Below are 26,746 nucleotides of genomic sequence, written 5' to 3'. Positions count from 1 at the left end.
TGACATTTGCGTTGTATCACATTTTTGTACAAAGTTTACTCAAATTGAGTCGGTTGAATGGACTGAATAAAGTGTAGCTCAGGGTTACCGTTGGGTTTTTTAAACGGATTTTTGGATCTTGTTTGACCTTTCTATAATGAAATTGCTGGGCCACCGTAGGTTCAAATCATGGCGAGAACATCAACAAAGTTTCAACGGTTAGCCCCTCTTAGTGCTAGCGAGACTTGTGAGGCATATACCTTAGTGAATAAGATGTGTATCTTTCTCTACCAAGTGGTGTCATTGATATGAGAAAAAGTATCCTCGCTGTTTCTAAATGGAATGTTCATGGACAAATTTGCATACTGACATTGCCATTCTTTGAAGAGGATCCCATAAATTCTTTTTACGGGTAACTTTGGTTGGTAATTTCTTGGTTCTGAATCAAATGTGATATGTGGTTCAGAAACTGTTTTTAATATTCCTGTAGATTTTTTTGCAATTGATCACTGCCACCGGAAAATTCATCGTTAAACCTCTTTCCTCTATAAAATCAGCTGATATCGACAAATTGTCGAACGAACATGTTAGCAGATTTGACGATGAAACATAGTAGACAATACTACGTCGTAACAAGAAGTGTAAACAAAGAAAAAATATAGCAAAAATTTGGTAAGGTTAGATTGAAAAGAGGGTGCAGATATTAATCCGCCCTATGCCACTATAAACATACACCTAAGCCAGTAATCGTCTTGTTGTTGCCCGGTTCATGTCGGGCATTATGTCTCCACCTAAGTGCCGTTATCTTTTAAACGCGAAAGCCGGGCAATGACAAAGGAAATGCTCCAACGTCTCATCATCTTCCCCGCATGCCCTACACATGCTATCACTTGCCGCACCGATTTTAAATAAGTGAGCTCGTAGTCTTGTGTGTCCCATTATGATACCAATAGCTATACTGACCTTCTTTCAGTATCAGCCTCGTCTTCTCACGATCTAGATCCCCCCATAGGGTTTTCGCCGTCCTACCAACCGTTTCGCTGTTCCACAATGTTGCATGCGCATTCGTCGCCCACTGCCTTAACTCGGACTGCGTCGACCCGAAAGACTTCGGGTGACGGCAGTCCTCTCGCCTTCACCGCCAAATCGTCTGTCCTTTCATTTCCCCTTACTTCGTTATGGCCCTGCACCCAAACGATGCGGATTTTCCCATCCTCTCCTTTTTACACTGCAAAAATGTCCGTGACCTTACCGTCCTGGTTCTTATTGCCCTTATGGCAATTTTACTGTCGGTAAAGATGTTCACACTCGACGTCCTTGCGTTAGCACTACACCACATTCCACTCATTCCGTGATCGCCGGGATCTCCGTCTACAGGACCGTATTATGGTCAGGCAGTCTAAAACAGATCTCAGTCTCTCGGTTCTCAATGTAAACCCCCAGGCCCACTCTGTCCTCTACCTTTGTTCCATCCGTGGAACGTGATCTTCCAGATGGCAATACTAGGGTTCCGTCAATCCAAGACTGTGCCGATGGAAGCAGTGCCTCGCACTCGACGTCAAGGTTCATATCAGGTATCCGATCTGAAACCTCTGCCCTTTCTTCCAGGTTTCCTATCGTTGCCTCGATTATATCGTGATGGTATGAGGTGCTCCCATCCTCAATCCAGCCGCAGTGGCTGCCTCACACTTAATCTGTATGTCAATGGGTCGGATATCTAGAATAGTCTCAAGTGCTCTAGTGGGCGTGGTCCTCAACGCTCCGCCTATGCCAAGACAAAATGTTCATATTTCAGTCTTCTCTGGGTTAACATTGAGACCTCTGGGTCTATCTCCACCGACCTTACCTTGACGTAGGCATGCTGTTTGTATTTGATCAGTTCGCTGGATGTCCTACTCTTTATCATGGTGTCCACAATACGTTCCATGGTTTTGAGTAGAAAGGACGTAAAGCCTATAGGTCTGTAGGCTTTTGGTGTCGCATAACTTGCATTGCAAAAATTAAAAAAGGATATTGATAAAAAAAAGGTTCACGAAGAGGGTCAAAGTGGACCTTTGGGGTCACCATCTATAAAGAAATTGGGGGCTATTGGGGTAACACTTTGTGTCAGCTACCCCGTACATAATATTTATTGCCTATTTGATTGTAAGTACAAATCAGAATTGCTTTTGGTTTTTTTTATTTTGCTTTTCATTTTATAAGCGAACCTGGAATATAAATCTACTCTGGCAACGTGAGTGTATATTTCCCCATTTTTATTGTTGACGACACTTCATTCCCTCAGTCCTTGAGTTTGCGAAATGGAGAAAAGTGTTTCACTATTTTTTTGGAATCTCCCTCGGAGTTGCCATTGTTGATGTGTTTTTGCCGTTGGTGATGACGACGATTTCGGATTAAGAGCGTTGGCAACAAAAACAACAACTACAAACGACAGGTCGCCAGTGTCAGTAAGCGACTAACGAATCGTGCGACGTGACGGTCGTACCAAATTGACGACGAATGAAAATGGATGAGCTTGTCGTTTGCAAATGCATACATGTTCGTAACGTAACGTCGTATATGTATGCATGTGTGTTTGTTTATAAATAATTTCGTGTGTTTGGTGAAGAGGTTTTCTTTTTGTTTTTGCTACATATCGTAAAAGTTTTCTTCGCCAGATCTGCTTCATACATACATACATATATGAATGCCCGAACTATGTGCGTTGTCGTCGTTGGCGTTGTTAAAAACTGGCATAGTGCATGCTGCCTGCCGACGAGGTTGTAAGGTTTGGCCTCTTTGCTCAAGTCATATTTTTCATGGGATTTTACATTTCCCCTTGGGTCTGGTCGTTTCTTTTCACAGCGTATTTTGTGTCAGTACCACAAACTTTTAGCGCTGATGTTGTTTGCCTGCATAAAGTCCATTCATTTGGATTTGGCGGCAAAAAACTATGTGAAGGAATCAAGAAAAATATCGTAGTAGTTACGTCGAGAGAACTCACCGACTGACGATGGTGGTTGGAAAAAAACACGGCAAAAGGTATGATGTTTAGGTGAGATATATTTTCTCAATGGTCTGGGAAACAATAATCGTTATTAATGGAGAAGCGTGTTTGATTTGGCAAGCTATCGGATTTGCTAGTTTAAATGCAACATACAAGCTTTATGCAGTAGATTTATGTAGGAATACTTAAAAAATCTTCCATTTTTGTATACCCTCCTCCCACCATGGAATAAGCTAAAGCTATCTGCTCAAAATTTCGTCCTAAATCTTTTTACCTGTGTATTGTAGGTCTAAGGAACAGGGGCAAAGTTCTCACATATCAATGAGTGCAGTCCGATTCAAGTGTGAGCTCAATGAAAAGGGGCCTCTATTTTATAGCCGAGTCCGAACGGCGTGCCGCAGAGCGACGCGTCTTTGGAGAGAAGTTTTACATGACACAGTACCTCACAAATGTTGCCAGCATTAGGAGGGGAAACCACCGCTGAAAATTTTTTCTGATGGCCTCGATAGGATTCGAACCCAGGCGTTCAGCGTCATAGGCGGACATGCTAACCTCTGGGCTACGGTGGCCCCCTGCTCCTTAGTGGAATGTTCATGGGCAAAATTTGTATTTGTATTGTAGGTCCAAGGTGGTTGTGAATTGGCCAAACCACTCCATGCATAAATATAACAACTGCCATACGATATATTGGCTTTTAATATCCATCACTAGTATGGCCCTAATCACATCTCTTTTGGTTTAGTGTCAAAATACAGAGAATTAGTGTTTAACTAGCTAGAACACAAACATTTTGTCATTCGATTCGTTCGCCAATTTATCGAAACCAGCTGTTTTTTCATAGGGGAAACAGCTGATTCAAATGATTTGGCGAAACGTTAGCGTCCAGGCAAAGTTGCAAATGAGGCGTGGGTTTTAGGGTCCATAGCTTCTTTCACACCTTGTCCACATGTTAAGAAGCCCTTTAGATAACCGTAATGTAATACCTTTTATTTTGGTTCCATATTAACGGTAATACCTGTCACTATGTAATTGTTCCCTTTTTGTTATAATCTTAATACCTCTCACTTCTCACCACTAACATTTTTTCATTCGATTCGTTCGCAAATTTATCGAAACCAAATGTTTTTTCAAAGGGGAAACAGCTGATTTAAATGATTTGGCGAACGAATCGAGTGACAAAATGTTAGTGTCGAGGCAAAGTTCCAAATAAAAGCTTGGGTTTTAGGTTCCACAGCTTCTTTCACACCTTGTCCACATACCAGCAAGACCTTAAGACAATCGTAACCTTTTAATTATGGTTCCATATTGACATGATGGCAATACTTGTCACTATGTAATTTTTCCCTTTTGGTCATTCTCTTATTATCTGTCGCCTTAGTGTGTTTTAAGGGTATATGTAAACTGTAAGGTCGGCCACATCCTCAGATAACATACTCGTACAATTAAATATCCCAGTTTTTGCACAATCTATGACAAACTCAATAAAAACAGAAATCGTCCAAAATTATTCGCAGATGATCTCATGGCTTATCTAATTTCTTATCCCATTATCATGGTCTATTCCCACATCCAGGTTTGTTCGCACATTGCAAAAAAACTCTTTCTGCTAGATCAGATATCACAGACAACTGTGATTGATTTTAATAACCTTTGAGCGGTGTGTATGAAACCAAATTATCCAACAGGCCTCGTAGGAAACCATTATATCCGCTCCGCTCCAAGCTGAAAACAATTCATGGAATGAGCAATTTTCAGCTGTATAGTTTGAAATATACACATTTATGTGCCATCGAAGCCCCAGCCAGCTACACTGTTGTGTGTACCGAACCTAAATAGTCGGACGCGCCAGTCGTCTCTCCGTCCGTCAGCAGAGTGCCTCCATGGCGTAAATGTTGACTGTCGGTCATGTATTTATGTGCGTGCGTGTGTGCATTTATATGCCGGTGAAATCATTCGACTGTGCTTACTTTTTCTGTGTTGCCTCTGTTGTTTATTCTGCTCTGGTCTGGTCTGGCCTTTTGGCGTTTTTTCAGCATTGATTTTCGGTTCGGTCGCTAAAAATGCTTGCCTCCCGTACACCAATGAAACGAATCAGTCAGTCAAGCAAGCAAGCAACGAACCAAAGAGCCAAACCAACCATACCACCGAACGAACGAGCGAACCAGCCAACCTAACAACCCGCCGTAGAGTCAGTCATCAGGCCAAAGCCAATGCTAGAGACGGCAACGGTGATGGAACCGGAGCCAGCCAGCAGTCAGAGTCACCGAGCCAGTCAGTCGGTCGTTCATTTGTTGTATTCGTTTGGTTTGCTTGCTTTTTTATTTAGTTTTTTTCTTGTTACATTCGTTCATATCATTTTGCCATTCCACCTTAATGAAATGAAACGAGTCTGAGGCTCTTTTGAGCTTCTGGCCCGGTACTTTGTATCGACTGACTGGCTGGCTGGCTGTTCGTTTCCTCTTGAATGTGTTGTGTGCACAGTGAAGTTGGGGTGATTTAAGTGATATGAAATTTATAATTTAATAATTCAAAGAATTGTTTAATATTAAGCGCCATATCTTATAAAAGAATTCCCTTAAAAAAGACATGTAAAATTTGATTTTTTTATACCATACCACCATACGGGTTATAATAATCTGTTTGTAATACCTAGATGTTTCGATCTGTTTCCTATAATACGGTCTTTATAGTCTTGATTTGACTTTTTCGGCCTCGAAGTCTCAGTTTTAACCCGATTGAGCTGAAATTTTTTTAAACGCCCCTGATACCTAGTTCTTTTAGTCAATATAGCTCCTATATAAAGCGAATCATCTATGATATATATGATAACTCTGAGTGCCTCGCATTAAACCTAAAGTGTCGTCTTAGATGTCCGTTCTAAACCTCTTCCATTTATTCCAGTTTTCCTTTTACCGCCTCGACTAACCTCGGTTACACCTTGATGGTGTAAACGGCTCAGACCCCATTTCGACCCTTCGGCCCCCTAAATAGTGTCCAACATCTTTCTAAATACGCATAGCTGATTCACTTTCATTCATTCACCTATGAATTTAATTTCTTGTAAACAATTCTTTTATTAAATAAACTAATTAAAATCGAGTTTATTCTGCTCGACCAACACTTCTAGAATTTTTACTTTTTTTTTTAAGTGAGAAACATAAATATGGACAATTTTTTAGATATTCAGTAAGACTTACGTTATCGACAATCAGTTGTTATCGTTATGTGTAAAGGTTCCTTAAGTGTTGTTTATGAAGAATGTCTCGATAATGAAAATCAAACGTTATCGACAATCAGTTGCTACACCGTTATATATCGTTATGTGTAAAGGTTACTTAAGTGTTATTTCTGGATAAATTGCCAGTGTAGACTTATGACGAACAATTGTTGTCTATTGTGAATGGTAAAATAAAATTAAAACCAACTATGTATTTATACAATTATATGCACAAATCCTAATAAATTTAATTTGATTGCTATGCCCATACATGTTTTGCAAATTTTAGTTATAAATTTTACAATTATTTGCACTTTTACTTCATATATTTTAAGAAAAGCAAACAAACAGACATTGGAATTTTTTTGCGTTTTATTATTGTCCCTCACGGCTTATCTGTCCTGTACTAAAATAAAACACAGAAAATGTGAGTATTGCAGTCAATTGCAGCTACTCTAACCGGAATTACGTTGCTCGGCAAGTCGTTTGATCTGATCCATGAAAACAATGCCCCGTGTCATTAGTCTGAACTTGACTCTTACACCATTCATTCAAAGTGTCCTGTTTTGGATCTTTCAAAATGTTTATGTCGATAATTGTGTCCAGAAAATTAGTGAAAGGCATCTGGTGGGTTTATGAAACTTTTGATTAGCACCACGTTCTATTCATGAACCTATCAAATTGTATTTACCCGTATTTACGACAATTCGAGTAAATAATATGGGGTATATTATCTTAATCTAAACGTAAGAGGGTTGGATAGGCCACATGAAAGCATCATTAGATGCAGTCTGCTACCCTGTGAGTCGAAAACGTAAATGACCAAGAAAACTTGATGCTGCCCAATAATGCTACTAGATTTAAAAGTAAAAATGCGATAAATTCGGCCAGGCCGGATCTTGGATACCCACCACCAAGGATCCCTCTAAAAGTTCACCCTTATAAACTCATTTTATATTTGAATAATTTTGTAACAATCAAATCCAGAATTGATTGCGAGTATCGGTATTTACGGGGGCCTTTATCATTGATATGTGAGAAGTTTGACCCTGTTCCTTATTGCATTGTTCATGGGCAAATTTGCATATCAGTATACAGATGTATTCGGATGGAGGCCTCTAGGTTATCAAGAAGTCAAAATTGGGGAACGGTTTACATGGGGCTAGATTCGGATCATACTCAGAATCAGAATCGAACTAAAATTTAAGCCTCTTGGGACACAAGAAGTCAAAACTGGGGATCGGTTTACATGGGGCTAAATCGAAATCTGAACCGATGTGACCCACTTGCAATCCATAACGAATATACATTGATAAGAAGTTTCTGTGAAAAACTTCCAGACGGACGGACGGACATTGTTAGATCGACTAGAATGTGGATGAGGATTAAGAATATACGTATGTATGTACATACTTTATGAGAACGCAGATCAATATCTCGGGGTGTTACAAACGGAATGCCTAGATTAGTATACCCCCCATCCCATGGTGATAAATAAAATAATTATCGTGGGAAGAAATGAAAGTAGCATGTCCGGCCACCGCATCGAAGAGGTTACTACATACATTACACGGTATGTAGTTGTCTTATGACATTTCCCTTCATTTATTCACGTGTAATTTAAAATGTTTGTCAAAATTGTCAATTAACGTTAGTATGTTACAAAAATGTGAGCAAAAGCTGATTTTTTATGCGCACAAATTGTTCAAGTTGTGAAAAAGCTGGCTAAATCATGAAGTTTTGGAAATAATTTAATTTGGGGTTACTTTCATTCGACTGACAATAAAAACAGCTGATTTCCTTATATTTTTTATCAAAAGGAATAGAGCACGCTCTAATCGAAAAAAATAACATGTGCTATATTGAATAGTGGCATGTCATAAGACAACTACATACCGTGTAATAGTGCCTTAACCTCTTGCCTTAATGCTGACGATATTTGTGAGATATTCATCCGAGTAAAAAAATCTTCATAACGTGACAACGTCAAGACGCGCAATCGCAAGGATATTCAAAACTTTTTTGCTCTCATTCCTTATTTATTTAAATAAAAGGGCTGGTTTCCGAAAAAAATCTATTCAATGATGCAAATTGAAATTGCTGCTGGGAAAAATTCACATCCAGACATTGCAGCATCTCAATTGCCTGGTTGTCAAAAGTCGCGTTCTTCAATCGCTCTTCTCTTCCAGCTGAATGAGCAGTTTAATCTTGGCATACGCCTTAAATTTCGAATTCAATATTAATACTTGGCATCACTGTGCTTTGATGTTATACCCTGAGCTCTTGTCGTTAAACTAAAGTTGTTTTTCATGCTTATGTTTGCATGAATGCCCATGTGTGTGTGTGTGTCAGGTTTTTTTATATATCTCTTTTTGCGATATGATGATGATGAGAATTGTTGTTTTTGCCTTTGTCGCTGTTTTTGTTCGTTTCTGAGCTTTTGGCATTCCCTTGTGCCATTTAAACCTCCAACATTGCGAGCGAACAGAACAAGCAGAACAAACAGTTTTTTTACTTCAAGTTTCATAAGAATTTATACTCCTCTCATGCAAAATTCCCCCAACAAACCAAATAAAAACAACACAAGAAAATCGTAAAATAAAATAAAATAATAAAACCGACCGAGACCTAAACGATTTTTTGTGAAAAAGAAAGCAAAAAAAACTGCAAGAGAAAAACAGTCGACGTACCTTAAAAAAAGTGGAACTGTTGGCTAACAGGCTGGTATGACACAGACGGGCTATGTTATGCCAATGCAAGTACATGTGGATAAAATACCTTTAGAGCTTGAGGTAAGAACTCAACAATACAGCATTGTGGCGTCCCCACTCTTCATGGAATATGTGCCATGGTGCCCTCATGGTCTGGCTGGCCATTCTCATGTTTGTGTTCTCGGGAGCATTTGTGCACATTACCTAATCAGGCCTTTATGTTTTGCAAACCCCCCTCCATCCAACCCAAGTCCTCTTATGGCTGACCTCCCCAAGAAGCAGCGCCACTTAGAATTATTGTTCTTTATGCTCATCTGTCCGGTTTGTTGTTGGTGGTGGTCTTTGTTGAGGGCACCTTATTCACTTACGAGAGAAATTTTTCGCGCCAATTTCGTTCTTGCTCCTGCAGTTCAATTTTGAATCCTGTCGTATTTTCCCTTCGAAACTCTTACAATGTTGTTTATTGCCGTCATTTGAGAACGATGGCAATAATTTTGCATCCTTTCTCTTGACACCACTTTTAATGCGCTGCAGACTGCCTTGGGCTTCCATCTAAAACCTTGTGTTGTCAGCATATTTTCAAGATTACTTCACGTGTGTCTGAAGGCTTATTATTGGCTTCCATACGGTAACATTCAATGATTGCCGATGAAAATGAAAAGTGCAGAAATAAATACATGCCAAGAAGTGGGGTCCGTAAGGATATTTGAACCAGAGGTAGGTTAAGGGCACAGATCTATTGTCTGTTGTTCCAGGTATAAAGTAGCTGTATGAGACAATTTTAGTCTATGGTGGGAATCGAAACCATGATCCTACTTTCAACTCGGCTATCATGAATCTGAATATTAAATCAACGATTACTAAGCGTAGGAGTTGGGCAAGTGTGTTTCTTTGTAATGGTTGGATGTCTTCATTTGGTAAAAACTAATGAAGTGGAGTAGTTTTCTTTCTTGCTGCGCTACAGATGGAAATACTCTTAAGAGCATAGTTTAAACCTAGAAGACATACTTTTTTAACAAATCCTACCGACGTGTTTGGGTGGTTCCAAACGAAATCGCGATCTAGAAAACTGGTCAAATGCTATACAAAACAAAAAAAAAACACATTTTTCTGCCTACCTTTAAAAAACGGTTCTTTTGTTGATAATAGAAACAGATTACCCTATGGTCTGCAGCCGGACAATATCCGATTGTATGAGTTATTGGAAGTAATAAAAATTTCTTGCGGTTTTCAGTGTTTTTATGCAAATTTTTCTGCAATCAAAGTACTTTTATCATTGGGGCCACTGTGTTTTTTTCTGACGCATCGTTCAGCTTTGGAAACGGTTCCCAAAAACAAAAACAAACAAACAATTGCAGATAATTGTGTAGGTACAGCGGTCAAAAAAAGTATTCATCATTAGCAAAATTGATAATAAATTCACTTATTTTGGGTAATTGAAGAAAATTTAAAGTAAACAAATAATGCAGTTTTATGCAATAGTTTATTTTTCGTAATATGTTTTAAAATAAATTCAAAAAATAAATTTAATTAGCGCAAAAAATGCAATTTTATATAATAACACCAAAAACAGAACAAAAAAAGTATTCATCATTGATGTGCTATCATCAAAGTCAAAGTCAAATTCAAATATTATTTGGGAATCCCCCTTTTCTGTTTTATTTAGTAAAGGAGGCTTTGCCCTTGACAGCAAATATTTAATTTCATTGAAAATATAGTTTTTGTCAAAATGGGTCGTAAGCAAAACGAGGTTTCTGATGAGGTAAAAGTTTTGATAATAAAACACCACAGGAATGGTTTAACTCAAAAAACTATCAGTGAAATATTAAATAGACCACGATCTACTATACAATCCATCATCAGAAAGTGGACAGAAACGAAAACTGTTGACAATAAACCAAGATCTGGTCGACCAAAAGCACTTTCAGTTGGAGATGTGCGTCGGCTAGTGCGGCAAGTTCAGAAAACTCCGAAGACAAATGCGACCATTCTTCGTAAAAACACTATGGAATATTTAGGGAAGGAAGTTACTACACAAACAATTCGAAATACACTCAAAAGGCATAGTTACAGAGGAAGAACTGCACGTAAGAAGCCCTTTATAAATAAAATAAACCGAGTGAAAAGGCTAAACTTCGCAAAAATGTATGTAAAACAGCCCGAATCATTTTGGAAAACAGTCATTTTTGCAGACGAGAGCAAGTTTAATCTTTTTGGGTGCGATGGAAAGGTCATAGTGTACAGAAAACCAAATACAGAGCTTGAAGAACGAAACACAGTTGCTACTGTAAAACATGGTGGAGGTGGTTTAATGGTTTGGGGGTGTATGGCGGCTTCAGGAGCGGGAAATCTTGAAATTATTAATGGAGTAATGGATCATAAGTATTACATTGACATTTTAAAGAGGAATTTAAAAGATAGTGCTGTAAAACTTGGGCTTGGTAATAACTTTCAATATTATCAAGATAATGACCCCAAACATTCTGCTTTAAATACCAAGATGTGGATGCTGTATAACTGCCCCAAAGTCATTAAAACTCCTCCTCAAAGTCCCGACTTGAACCCAATTGAACATCTTTGGGAACATCTCGAACGCAAATTGAGAACGCGCAATTTTTCGAGCAAGAGTCAAATGCAACAGGTGATAATGGAGGAATGGACTAATATAGACCAAAATATAACCGCTAAATTAGTCCAATCGATGTCAAACCGTTTAAAAGAAGTTATAAGACGCGGTGGTCGAATAACAAAGTATTAATTTTTTTTAATTATGTTATTTATTTTTTTGTTTTTTTGCAATGATGAATACTTTTTTTGTTTAATTTTTTGTGTTCAGCTGTAAAATGGCCCTTTTTGTTCCAATAAATACTATTTTTTTCTTTAAAAACAATGAAATTGTGTACATATATATCACACAAGCACTACTGCATCATTAGTTTAATATGTTTTTATTCCAATTGTCTTTTGTAGACTTATTAAAAAAAAAACATTGAATGATGAATACTTTTTTTGACCGCTGTACGTAGAATATAATCCCGCAGGTTTGGAAATATTCTTTCGTACTCTTAAACACACATTGGTCGTAATAAAAGTTCCCATTTTCAAGTGCAAGAACAAGATACAATTATAAGAGGTAGCAGCAAGCGATCAGCGGTTATTCAATATTTTCAAGTTGTATACTTTTCCATTGCGGGAGAATAAGAACGACTTTACAAATTTTCTTTGTTTGCTTAAATAAAACCGCATGTTTTCACTAAACATCTGTTAAAAAACGCAAAGGTTGTAGCTAGGATACAAAGTGTAGATTCTCAACTACAAAAAAAAAACAATAAAATTTTGCTCAGTCCCTTGTGGAGTTCGTATATATTTTTATATATATTTGTTTCCCATTTCTTTAATAAGTGTTAATGGGGCCTTTCCACTTTCGAAAGTTTTTTCGACAAGTGACGCTAGTGTATTTAGGTTGTCGACAATAGGCCTACGTATTTGCTTAATGATCTGCTTACAGTAATCTGGTATCAAGATATCGTTTGATCTTTTTTGTACATCCAATTACTTTTATTCATTTTTAACTCTGTAGGTCGATAAGCCAGTTCTATTGAAAAATATTTAAAATATTTCTAATAAAATTTTTAGTTTTGAACTCCCTTACTTAATAAGTAAAACCCATTTAATGTTAATACTAATAACTTTTTATCAAAACAATACGTTCAGCAAGTATGCGCATACAAAACAAAGTCCAAAAAATTTCTATACAGCTGTGTCAAAATAAAACAAATGTTTTTAGAACGAATGACGTACAAAAATAGCTTATTTGTCTAATTATTGTTTCCGTATATATACATAAATAAAAATATTTAAACTTTTACGCCCGAAAATAAATAATTGACTAAGAATTCAAGTCTTGTTTTTCTATTTATTTTAAATCTTTCGTTTAAAAAATGTGAATTATTAAAAAAAGTTATTGGATGGTTGTTATTATGTTGTTGTTGTAGCAATGCACTGTACACTGAGGCGGCAGCCTTTGCCGATAAAGAATTTCATCGGGAGAATCTGGCACGTACACTGAAGAAAAATCTTGTCCTAATTTCAAAGATTGGCAAACAAATTTTCACGTTTTTAAGAGAACTTTCCTTTTGGTGAAAAATATTACCTAAGGATTTTTTATTTTAAATGCTAAGTTTTTAAATCCTTAACTTTGCGTCTTGTTACTAAAGACAGAAATCTAAAATGAATGTCAAAATATCGTTGAAAGTTAGGAATTTTACCTTGGGAGATGACAACAGTGAACCGTAGTAAAAGACAGAAAATAGCCTTCCAAAAAGGAGCGTCTTTAAATGTTTAACTTTTTTTGGTTAAGGTGCTAAATTTTCAAAAAACAATAATTGGTCAGTCATCTATGAAGTCAAATAAGAATCGACCAGGGAGAAAAATTTTAAACAGATGGTCGTGTCAATTAGCAAATAGATAGTTTGTAAATAGATAATTTAAAGATAGCATATTTATTTCAAAGTTTTGGTTCTTTGGCTCGTATTCATTGCTAAAATCCTACGAATAAGGAAAAATCTTAAACTTTGGGCCAATTTTTTTTCAGTATACAACCGGCTTAATAAAAAAGGCATCGAAATCATCTTTTTTCTCGCCGGGAATTGCACTAAGTAACTCCGTGCAATAGGCGAACAACAATGCCATCAATCTTAGGGAACTTTATTGTTTTCGATAAATCTCTCAAGTTGAACTGTTATTAAACTTCTGTAAACATCGAAACAACCTACTCACAAGTTCTACAACCATAGTATCATCAACCATGGGTTGATTCCAACTCTCTTTTCGTATAGTGGATCCATGTGTTTTTCGGGCCTCCCCTCCCTCACTGTCCTTGCGTGTTCCAGTCTAGGACATTTCTCACTATATCATCGCGATCGGGGTAGGATACGCCCCAGCCAAGTCAATTTTCTCTTCCGGATTTCTAAGTTGACAGGGGAAGTGTTTGTTCTTATTTGCAATTCTTCATTGAAAAATTTGCTGCCAAGATAGGAGAAGTTGTCAACGACTTCAATGATATGGTCATCTTTAGTGTGCAATTTGATGTTCCTAACTTCATCAATTTTGTCTTTGCCATGTTTATCCTCAGGCCTACTTTGGCAGCATTTTCATTCTGTCGTTCCAGTTTCGCCTTTATGTGCTGGAAGCGATGCGCAAAGAGGCATATATCATCCGCGTAGTCGATGTCTCCGAGGAATTCGTGAATCCCAGCGTAGGCCATTGGGTGCCTGAACGCTTCTAATACGGAGTCTAATAAAATTAAAAAAAGCGTCGGTGACAGGATGCACTCCTTTGTCGATCCCGAAAGATCGGCTGTCTTTTCCATTGAAATGGACTGAAACTTCGAAATTCCTATACAGCTCCCTAATTCGTGTCACGATTTTTTCAGAAATTCCCTTTTTCAACAGCGTGCTCTATATTGAACTTTGCGAAACCGTGTCAAAAGCACGCTCGAAGTTGATGAATAAAAGGTATAAATGTGTATTAAGTTCTACAGGGAGGTAATGTGGTCGGCACAAGATAGTCCTGGCCGCAAAACCTGTCTGTTCCTTCCTCAAAATGCTGTCAAGTGCAGGCGAAATACTCTGCAGAAGAAGACTTGCCATCACTTTATTTATTGCGTTTTGAAATATAATTCCCCTGCAGTTCTTACAGTTCAAATGGCATAGTACCTCACAAATGTTGCCAGCATTAGGAGGGCGTAACCACCACTGAAAATATTTCTGTTGTTCTCGCCAGGATTAGAACACAGGCGACATAAGTGGACATGCTAACATCTGCGCTACGGTGGCGTGGCAAGTTAAAAACTTCTCTATCAAGCGGTTCGGTCTCGGTATAAAACATTAACATTGAGCTCACACTTTAGTTGGACTGCATTCATTCATATGAAAAAGTATCCCCGGTTCCTTAATGGAGTGTTTAAGGGAAATGTAGTAATATGGTTCTCGAACGATCGGTGTATAAGTTCATGGCACTCTTATGACATCACACCTGCTTATGATTTACTCCGATATATTTTTATTACCAAACTGTCGAAGTCAAAGAAGTTACAAAATACCACGAAATGAGAAATTTACCTTCGACGGCAACGGCGGTTGATTTAAGCCGTCCACAACCGGAATAGGCGTGATTAAATTTTGATACCCTCCACTAAAATTTTTACGAGTTTCATTTATTAATTCAATTGTGAAACTATGACAACTAACGAAGATGGCGAAAGATAAAATGAATTGGAAGGCAAAATTGAAATAATCAGCTGATGCTTTACGCTACCTTATATAAGTGTACCTTGTCCTGCATTTAAAGCAGGGTTTCCTGTTCATCTTTTCACGCGAAATGCTGTCAAACTCCATATAAAGAAACGTCGCCGAAACGTTGAAAAAAAAATAGGCGGTTGGAAAGTAATACTCTGCTGGTAGTGGAGAAAATGGCAAAAAAAATTAATGGCAACGCTTGAAACCATTGTCGGCACTATTTTTGTTCATTTTATTAGGTTCGATGGTTCATTTTTTCTTTTTGTTATTTTATTTATTTGTAAAAAAATTAAAATCAATATGTGTAGATCAAAAACGTCTTTTGGAATGGAAATAAAATCAAATGATTAATGCCAAGTTACGCACGTGAAACAATTACACATTTCAGCGATTATTCCGAAAACAGCAACCAATCTTAAGGTGCCAACTTCAGTTAATAATTACATAAAAAGGTTAAATTAAATAAAAATCGAAGAGAGAGAAGTTTTCTACTAATCATATTTATTAAGCTTAAAAATTGCATTTATTCTTACAAAATGTCAAGAAAAAATTTTCCGCAAATTTGCACAAATTTTTACTGCAAGTCTTTCGCTTATTTTATTTGCCAGCAGAATAGAGCGAGCGAAATTTTGAGGTTTTGCTATTTGCACATTTCTGCTAGAGGTTTTTTTCTCAGCAGGTATAGATGTTTTTTGAAAACTCGATACCCACCATATATAAATATATATATATTTGTTAACCTACTATATTATAACTACTTCATCCAGTGTTACCGTTTGTGACCCAAAAAAGTCATTTTGAACCCTTTTTAAAACCTTGACTCTTTTGTGACCCTTTCTAAAAAGTACGCTTTTTTAATTTTTGCTCTACTTCTTCCTTGTTAACACTTTTCGTTCCTTGTAACGACGTAGTGTTGTCTATTAATTTACCAAATTTATCGATATCATCGGATTTTAAAGATGGAAATCAGATATCGTTTAAATGACGTATGAATCGATTACGAAAATATTAGCGCTTTTGTAAGTTACTATCAGTTTAACATAATTGTTTTTAGTTTTTTGATTTATGCCCGCTTGTTTTTAATTTCAAAGTTTAAATTACTCTTTTGTAACCTTTTAAAAAAATACACTTTTTTTGTTCTTTTTCTGAAATTTCCAACAGTAATTCTGTCTGTATCCATATTGGGTAGTTCTGAACATATTTGGTTCAGGTACCAAGAAGCTTATATACAAGCTATAGATCCAAATTTCAGAGAAAATGGTTATAAATGAGGCTTTTTCACAGTTCGGACTAGATGGAAGCTATATCCAAATAAGGTTTAACGTGCACCATAATCGGTTCGGATATCGGTTGGCCTAGTGCAACTCACTGTTCCAATTTTCAGCCAAACGGATACTAAATGTGTTTCTTTATGTGCTAAAGACCTTTAATCAGCAGATCGGTCTATATGACAGCCTTTTCAATATAAGTTCTACTGTTGACTATACTCGGTTCGTATATCGGGTGGCCCAATGTAACCCACAGCAAAATCGTAAAATAAATGCGCCTTTTACAAGCTAACCTTAAGTTGGCAGATCGGTCTATGTGGCAGCTGTATCCAAATGTGGTAGCATCTTGACCATGGTTAAGTTAGGTTAAAGTGGCAGTCTGCCTCACTTAGACGTTTTCTTCCATTGTGATACCACAGGAACAGAAAAGGAAGATGCCTTCTAGTTCCTACCATTGAACCATCCAGATCGCTCTAAAAAGCCCAATAACTTGCGAATGTTCACATCCGCTAAATCAGACAGTTTCTCAAGGAAATGAGAACCTAATGTGGAACTCCTTCCGACTGCTAGTGCGGGACACACATACAGAAGTTGTTCTATAGTCTCTTCTTCTTCGATGTCCTCACAGCTTCTGCAAAAGTCGTTGCTGCCAACCTTCAGTCTGTCAACATGTTTTCCGATTAGACAGTGGTCTGTCATGAGGGACACAATGACTGAGACGTCTGTTCTATCCAATGACAGCAAAGCAGTAGTCCTCTTCAAATCTAGATTAGGCCACATAGCTTTGGAATGCTCACTGCATTCCATCTATCATTCGTTGTCCTTCGGGCCATACCATACTATTGACCATACTATTTTCCAAAATTGGGTGCCTGTTCCAAATTTCAGCGAAAGCAGACAATAAATGTGGCTTTTATGGTCTTAAGACCCTGAATCTGTTCCGACCGTTTTGAAAAAACACTAGACGATCTCTGAATATCCTGTCGTATGGTTTTTCTTAATTTTTCTTTAAATGGTTCGGAAGGAATTCTGAAGGATAGCTGAACTCCGTGTCGGATGTTTTTGTCCATTGTTGTGCTTGCTTTTTCACATATTAATTTTTTTAAGCATAAGGAATTTTTGTTCCGACAGTTCTGATGGCATTCGGAATGAAGTCGGGACTCTGTGTTGGATTTCTTTTGTCTTCTTTTTTGTGCTTGCTTTTGTGGCACATTTTTTTTGACCGGTAGAATTTTTTTTTAGCAACTGTTCGGATAGAATTCTGAACGATGTCTGAACTCGTTGTCGAATGTTTTTGTCTTTTTTTATGTTTGCTATTTTGCATATTTTTGTTGGAGGCCAGAGGTCGGAACAAAAATTCCCTCAGAATTTCGAACAGAACGTATGTTCGCCTTTGGCGCTGAGTGACTGAGATCGAGTCCTGACGAGAACATCAGAAAAAAATTTCAGCCGTGGTTATCCCCTCACATTTTTGGCCACATTTGCGAAGTACAATGCCTTGTAAAAGCTTCTCCCCAAAGAGGTGTCGACGTCCTGTCCAGACTCGACTATAAATAGGAGATCCTTAATAGAGCAAGTTTGTAGTTTGGACCGTCGAAAAACACACTCCAATTCTATAAGAATTCTTTCAGAATTCGGTTGAAATTCGATAAAACAAGTCGGACGCAACATCCGAATTCGGACGACAACTCTAAATTACCTTACGAATTTCGTATAATTTTCGTTTAGATTTCTGTAAGCATTCTGTCAGAAACATCAAATTTACCTCCGACATATATTTCCAAAGTCGTGTCAACCACTCCATATATTTTTCGTTAAGATTTCGGACAGACTTTGGATCCGAATTCGGATGGATTTTCCCACTTTCGTACAGATACCTGAACGAATTCTGAACTTACGTTCACTGGGTAGCTACATGCATAACAACAAAAACAATGGAGAGAAAAAAGCGTGTACTTAAACATATGAAATACTCCCTCCTATATGCTTTCAATGATGATGACAAAAGTATACAATTCACGTGTAAGTATGAATGTCATACATATGTCTTTCGTTGTACAACAACAACCACAACAACAACGACAACTGTAAAATCGAACCATCCATGGCGTCGTACTTGGCATTAATAAAGATGTGATAGTTTTGACAACAATGTTACCACTTTTGTTTTGGTTTCTTCTTTTACCCCCGTTTTCAACTTAACCAAATCTTTTTGTATGCACTCCTCTGACACTTGTGCCCCTGACTTTCAGAATGTAACGTCAAAAAACAAACAAAAAAAACAGCATCAAAACAATTCAACTTTATTATTTGCTGCCCATAAAAATGCCGCAAAAGTTTGTTTATTTCAGCGTTTCCTCTTTCATTCCACATTCTTCTTTGGCACGCCATTGTGTGTTGCATGGCCATTATGTTGTCAGTGGAAAGAAAATATAACGATTTGATTCTCTTGATGATTGTGTGCTTGTTATTATTGTGCCCTCCCCCTTTTCTTTTTTTGTTACCGCCATTTTCTTGGTAATAGACGTACTTCTCGATATTTATCTGATAAAAACTAATAAACTTTTGATCTTCCCTGATAAATTTCGGTCGGTTTGGACTATAAATATTTCGAAAGAAGCCCACATTTAAAATAATTGTATTACTATGACCCTCAAACCTTGTATGCTTTCAATGGACCTATTATGGGATGTACAGTCGAAACCGGATAAGTGCAATGTGAAAAATGCATCACTTTGGTTCCGTTTATCCGTTATTTTCATTAAGCGGAAGCTCGAAATTGAAAAGCTGCAAATACAACAGATGGCAACGGCATACTCCACTCTACTGACCCAACTGCTTTATGAAAGAACTGCTTGTCCCGATGATATAATGGCGCAGTGGCAAACCATTGCCGACTCCATGGAAAATGTCGCGAAATCCGTACTTGAGGACCCGAAAACCTCCCCCAAGAAACCCATGGTACGACCAAGAGAGTCAAGATGCTACTGAAGCCAAGGATACGGCATATAGAGCAACCCTGCAATCAATAGCAACGCGCCAGATGAAGGAGAGGTATCGGGAGAAAAGGAGAGAGGAGAAACTTCTATTCCGCAGAAAGAAAAAGGAAATGGAAAGACGTGAGTGCGAGCGAATTGAGATGTACAGGAGTAAGAATGAAGTCCGGAATTCTACCAAAGAATTTAACAACAAACCGATGGCTTTGGTGCAGGCACATTTTCCTGCAGAGACAAAGAAGGAAATCGGGTAACTGACACAGATAGCAAGCTGTGGATATGGAAGGAACATTTTACACAACTGCTAGTGTCCGACGTTGGCGGATACCGCAGAACCAATCAATGATGATGGTATAGAATGTTTACCTCCTAGTCAGATTGAGGTCCAAGTAGCAGAGACCCGACTAAAGAACAACAAGGCAGCAGGAGCCGACGGGTTTCCCGCTGAACTATTTATGGACGGAGGCGACACGCTGATAAGGCGTATGCGCAATCTGGCTAGAGGAATGCATACCCGATGATTGGAACCTCAGCATACTATGTGCCGTACACAAGAAAGGAGACAAGACGGAATGTGCCAACTACAAAGGAATAAGTCTCCTCCCCATCGCATACAAGATACTCTCGAGTGTACTGTGTGAAAGATTAAAACCTAAAGTCAATGAGATAATTGGGCCCTATCAATGCGGCTTTAGACCTGGTAAATCCACCCTAGAACAGATATTCACACTGTGCCAAATCCTGGAAAAGACCCGAGAAGGACAAATCAACACCGAACCATTTAATACCAAACGAGGTTTCAGACAAAGACACATCGTGTGATCTCTTTAATATCCTGTTGGAGAAGATAATACGAGATGCAGATGTTAATAGATATGGCGTATTGATCACAAGAGAGCACATGCTACTCGCCGATGCCGATGCCGACGACATCGACATCATAGATAGGTCACCGGAAATATTAACCGCAGCCTTTGAAAAAATCGAAAGAGAGTCAGAGAAAATGGGTCTGGCAGTAAATGGAGATAAGACGAAATGCAAGGGGTTAACTCCCAAAACACCCTGTATAACCGATCAGATAAAGAAACTTTATCTACTTCGGCATTGCCGTAACCGAAACAAATGACACCAGTTTTGAGATTAAGCGAAGAATAATACTGGCAAACAGATGCTTCTTTGGACTAAGTAAGCAGTTTAGAAACAAGGCCACCTCTCGACGGACGAAGATTACACTATACAAGACACTGATACTACCCATTGTGTTATATGGTTCTGGAGCATGGGTACATGAGAAAGCAGATGAGGAAGTGCTTGGAGTATTTGAGAGAAAGATACTTCGTAAAATATATGGACCAGTTTGTGTTAATGGAGAAAAAAGGCGACGTATTGGAGGCCACCGTAGCGCAGAGGTTAGCATGCCCGCCAATGACGCTGAACGCCTGGATTCCAATCCTGGCGAGACCATCAGAAAAAAATGTCAGCTGTGGTTTTCCCCTCCGAATGCTGGCAACGTTTGTGGGGTACTTTGCCATGTAAAACTTCTCTCCAAAAGGGTATCGCACTGCGGTACGCCGTTCGGACTCGGCTATAAAAAAGAGGCCCCTTTTCATTGAGCTTGAATCGGACTTGAATCGGACTGCACTCATTGATATGTGAGAAGTTTGCCCCTGTTTCTTAGTGGAATGTTCATGGGCAAAATTTGCAATTTGCATAGGCCACGTATGAACCACGAGCTGTATGACGACGATAGCATAGTTGCACGTATCAAAAGATAGGTCATGTTGTCAGAATGGATGAAGAAGCTCCAGCAAAGAAGTCTTTTGAAGGCAAACACGCAAACCGGGAAGATCAAAAGCCCGATGGAAAGATCAAGTGATGGGAGACACCTCGAAACTTGGTGTCAGAGATTTTAGAATGAGCGCAGAAGATCGATGTGCTTGGAACGCTATTCTACGTTCGGGTAGTGGACCAAATGTTCTATCATAGCCAATTAAAGTAAGTTAAGTAACTAAATCTAATTATGTATGAAAAGCATTGAATTGAAAATGAGCATTGCTCAGTTGAACTCCCTAAAGTCAGATGCAATCATAAGCGGACTGTTGAAATATGTTAAGCGAATTGGATTGATGACGCGAATTTTTCAAATTTCCACATAGCCTCTCATATATATAACTTTTTCACTTATGCGATCTCAATTTCATATAAAAACGGAATTTGGGGATTAAAAACTTTTTCAATTTAGCGACATTTTAAGTTAGGCGATTTTTCACTAAAGCGAATTCGATTGCATCAGATAAATCCAAAATAAATGGTTCTTTTCACCAAATTTCACTTAAGCGGGATTTTTCACTTAAGCGTATTACAGTTATTTTGTTTCAACTGTATCTTTCTTACAAGTCGATCTTCACGATTAACTTCTTACATCGGTATTCACAAAACATAATGCAGCTTTAAAGTAGGTTTATTTGCCAGATTTCCTGTATATAACTGTAAAATAATCCTATTTTAAAGCTGCTTTAGGTTTTGTGAATAACGGGAACCTAAAGGTAAAAAACCCGTAAGGCATTGCGCTTCTGCAGGAAAATGTTCAGTAAGATCATGTTTTACTGTATGTACGCAGTTATAATAAAACAATGTCAAGTCTGTTAGCGTTATGATCAGTTCGACGCCGTTGCAATGGATCACGTGATTGTTTTTAGATTTCGCTTTCATATCACATTTATATAGTACACCACAATAGAACAAACATAATTTTTAAAGTCTGATTTTTAATTATGATTTTTCTTCTATTTCAGGTAAACCAGAAAAAAATGGATTACATTACGAAATCAGATAAGGTATTGCTTTATTCATTTTTATTAATGTGTATGGTTCGAGAGCTATGCAGATTTTCGAGAACATTCGAAAATAAAATCGAATTTAAAATTGAAGAAAAAAACACTACAAATATTGGCATAAAAGACATTGGGTTGGATAAGAGGCCAAACCCTTGGGCGGGAGTGCGGCACTGGTGATACGAAATCAATAGCCGAGTTCGTAGAAATTATAAGAATGCTTTCATCAAGTTTGTTATGTTAGGGGTACGTTTTGAGCAGCTAGTGTCTACGACCCATAAACTCAATTTTTGTATCACTTATTTTTCGAATAATTCAGTTAACATACATTTTATTAGGCATCACTTGTTGTAATTGCATTGATTAAAGACATTTAAAGCGATTTTGTTGCGTTTGCTTCAAATAGGGTTCAAAAAACAATTTTTATAAAATTTCCTTAGTATGATGGCAATGAATTGATCCGATCGTATTATCTTTCACGTATTATGCCGTTTGTCCATTTATCAAGACTTACTGCCGCATGCTGCTATGGCTATAATGGCATTAGCCACAACAAATTGATTTTATTGTTTGAGATGAAAAAAACTACGTTTAAAATTAAAGCAGCCGCCAAAGCTAAACTAACTTTTTTAAATACCGTCATCATGGTGGTTTTTTTATTTTTGTCCTTCACGCTTTATCTATCCAGTAGTAAAATAAAACACAGCAAATACTGACTTAGGGGCGTGGTATGGAAAACAATTAGGGATTTTGTAAGTAGCACAAAACTCCTGACTTGGATTTCCTTTTCGAGGTTATTTCAAGAATTTAGAGCGCGCAACAAGCCGATTACTGGCTTAGGTGTATGTCCATAGTGGCATGAGGCGGATTAATATCCCCACCCTCTTTTCAATCTAACCTAACCTAACATATGGATGTATGTAACTATTTGTAACATTCACCAACAAATCAAATTTGTTTATTATTGCTCTTTGTCACAATATTTTACTCTGTTTTCGAGCATTTTGTTGGCATCACTGATCGGAGCCTACTGCAAAGAGAATAGAAATAACAGAGGAATTTAATTTCTCACAAAATTTGACCACAAATGCCAAGCTAATAGGTGTCGTTAATTATTTTATTTTTCTTCAAAGCAGGCAGGTCTGCCGAAAAAGATTAGAAAAATCAAATTAACAGCAAAAAGCAAATAAATAAAGGAAAGAAAGATATAGATGTTGGAAGCTAAGGCTGCCGAAACTCTATGTAAGTGCATTACGCCACAGTTTTCTTCACTGGAAAGGAAATAGTGGATATTTAGAAAATGCAAACGACACAAACAACATGCCATTGAGAGCAGAATTCTGCTTGCGGCATGTTCTTAGATAACCCTCACCTATCTATATTCACAAGTGCCACCAACTAGTCTAGCTGCGAACTTCAAATTCTTTATCTATATATAAATGTATCTACTCGTATGCCTATTGTTTTGATTAAAATCATAAATTCGCTCCATTTGAGGTAGTTGTTGAAATCATTCTCATGTGTTAACAAAAATGAGGCTTTATTTTTGTATGATTAGATTTTGATTTCTCGAAACCCATACCTCCGAAACACAATGACTTTTTTTAAACACCCGTCATAACGTTCATGACATTCCCACATTGACGTTGTACCCTCCAGACATTGTGGCACACTTATCTTAACTGCCTATCTTGAACGCTGCAACTGCCAACTAACTCTCTTTTTGACACTGTAATGCTTCTGAATGTTGCGGCATTGCCCTAATGCTACGACAGTTGTTGTAATTTCTTCGAGGTCTTTGGATTTGACTTAAGCAACAGTTGTTGTTTCAGCTGTTGTGTTTTTTTTTTCGTATGATAATGCCAACATGATTTACTTAACATTCGTGCCATGCGTGCTCAAGTGGTCCTCCTTTTCGCTGTTTGCCAGTTTGTTTGTAAGTCGTTCAGCATTTGGCTGTCGTTGGCATACGCCTAAAATTCAAGCCGAAATGTTTGGGTGTTATGCTCTGTTTTCATTGACAAGGTTTTTGGACGGATATGTTTTAAAGCACGAAGTTTTTTTTTAAGGATTTTATGTTTAAATTGCAATCAATGTAAACTGAATAATAAACTTGTATGTATATACAGGGTAGCTTACACAAAGTGTTGCAAATTCAAAATACCAAGATTTTTGTGTGAACATATTTGGTATCGGTTCCAATTACAAAGAGTGCAATTTGTTTTTTGACCGACTCAGCAGAAAACAAAAATACGTGCTGAGTGGTTTTACCCAGGGAATATTAAAATTCTTTAGTTTATACCTACTCAGGCTATTGTGTTAACCAAAGTGGGAGAACTATTCAAAGGTGATTCTTTCTAACTCAAACTGGCAGTATCAATATTTTCTTTGCCAGTTGTTTGTGTTGCTTTCACAAAAATACAAATAAGACGCCTGTGCTTTTATGACATTGCCATGCTGGGAGATTTACGCGCCTTTGCTAGCTTTAAGGGAACTGAGCAAAAGCTGACGAACTTTGTTCTCGTGCAAAAACCAAAACGCCTTTACGATGGGTATGGTGAGATGCAATAAACTGTGCTGGTATTCCGCATCTTTGGTCTTCCCAAATGAAAGTGAAATGTGCTGGTGTTTTACTCTTAAATTTGTGTCAATATCAGTGCATGTCTCATGGTTGCTGAATAAATGGATATTGATGCAAAGCCTTATATTATGTTCTCCCTGGCCGTAAGTGCAGTGAAGGGTAATCAGCAATCTCCACTGGGCATTTTCAACGTAAAAGTGCCAACTACCATCTTGGCTATACTATACAACCACCAACATCCCTCATAAACTAAAAAAAAAAATATTTACAACAATCAAAGTAACCTCTTGCCTTCTTGGACAGCGAGGCATGTTCCTCCATCTATCTGCCAGCTTGTAAAGCTACAACATTAATACTCCTATCTATTTGTGTTTCTGTGTATCAGTATCGCGCGTACAACGTCCCGGTCTTTGTTGCAAAACAACATTTGAATCTCTTATCAAGAGACTAAGAAGCCGGCAATAGCACAAGCGAACTGTCGCCGTTGTTAAGCGGCGTCCCAACAGAGCAGCAGCTTAAATTGTTTATATTTCTTTACCATTGCCCCGCACTCAGACTCCCATTCCTTTAGTTTGACATTCACTTCTATCGGTTCCCCTCGAAAAAAGTAGAAAAAAGTTATGCCTTTCTCGACCGACCAGAAGAAACGTGTGGGTCCATGGGAGCAGAGAGAGAGAGAGAGAGAGTGAGAGAGAGCACAAGCGTTTTTGTAGAAACAGGCCAAAAACACAAGACGACTTTAACTTGTATGTCGCATTAATTTTTCTTTTTATCGTTGTCGTTTTTCTCAAAATTCATTATTACAACAATAAGCCAGGGGGGGAAGCAGAGGACGTGCCAACAACAATCGTACTCAGCACAAAAAACAAACATTCACACAAACATTCTACTCATGCAATAGCAAAGTCGACAACGACAACATCAAAGACATGACTCCACATAAAAATTGGTGATGGTTCGGTTTTGGTATTCCAACTCATACTCTGCTCGGTTGAGTGAACACAACTCAAATCAACTCTCAAAGATTTCCTTTGCGCCCCTCTCTTTTCAGTGTTTTTGTGCCAACGTCGTCGTCGTGGTTGTCGTCTTTTCATAAAGTCTTGTGTCTACAATACAATAAAATATGTGTTTGTGTGTATGTATGTATGAACGTAAGCAGGCGGTGGATGTAAGTGCATGCCTTTGTGACTGTGTGGTTGTTTGTCGCTGCTGCTCTTTACGATATCCGAGAGTAGTAAAGTTCCAAGTATCCCTCTATTTACATTGTTTCTTTTCAAAATGTTTAGCAGCATAAAACCCTCAATGCTGTATGAACGTACAGAATACAAAGTTGGCTGAAATGGTTGGTAAGTTAGTCGCTTCGTCCGTCGGTCGGTCGGTCGTCCATTCGACGCTCTGACTGCCGGTATTCAACCAAATTTTTAATGCCCCTCTGTCGGCTTTCCTCAGTGTAACCTTTTATTTTCCTTCGTTTCGTTTCTTCTTTGCCCGATATTTTTGTGTAAAGTAGGCTACAGTGGTGCGCATTATTAAAATGTCTTCAAATACCATACCACACGTTGGTGCGTATGATTAATTGAAAGAAGTGTAATACACTACTCATACGTCATACTAATTGTACCCTTTTTACGTTATAGTCAAATTGTTGCGCTTTGTTTATTTCCTGAAATTATCACACGATGTAGGGTTTAGCCCCAAGTTGGAAAAAGAACGAGTAACCTGGGGAAAGTCCTTCTCATAAAACCTCCCAAATTAAAATTTACGGTTTCCGATCGGATACCTGTGATGGCACTTTAGTAGGCCTGGGGGTCTACATTGAAAACCCAGGGACTGAGATCTGTTTTAGACTGTCTGACTATAATACAGTCCTAAAGG

The 26,746-nt window shown here is 38.0% G+C and overlaps 1 protein-coding gene across 7 annotated transcripts in view; it reads left to right on the top strand.

Moving 5' to 3' along the window:
- The window catches only part of LOC106080961 (trithorax group protein osa), a 169,742-nt gene that overhangs the window by 108,317 nt on the left and 34,679 nt on the right, over window positions 1-26,746 (top strand). For 3 of the 7 annotated variants that reach the window (XM_013242599.2, XM_013242618.2, XM_059362469.1), the window contains one exon: window positions 22,252-22,293. The exons of the other annotated variants lie outside the window; for them this stretch is intronic. In XM_013242599.2, coding sequence (XP_013098053.2) covers window positions 22,252-22,293 — 42 coding nt within the window. The remainder of the gene's footprint in view (window positions 1-22,251; window positions 22,294-26,746) is intronic. 7 annotated transcript variants of the gene reach the window in all.

The sequence above is a fragment of the Stomoxys calcitrans genome, chromosome 2 (assembly GCF_963082655.1).
Source record: "Stomoxys calcitrans chromosome 2, idStoCalc2.1, whole genome shotgun sequence".
NCBI lineage: Eukaryota > Metazoa > Arthropoda > Insecta > Diptera > Muscidae > Stomoxys > Stomoxys calcitrans.
This window is presented reverse-complemented; position numbering and strand designations above follow the sequence as displayed.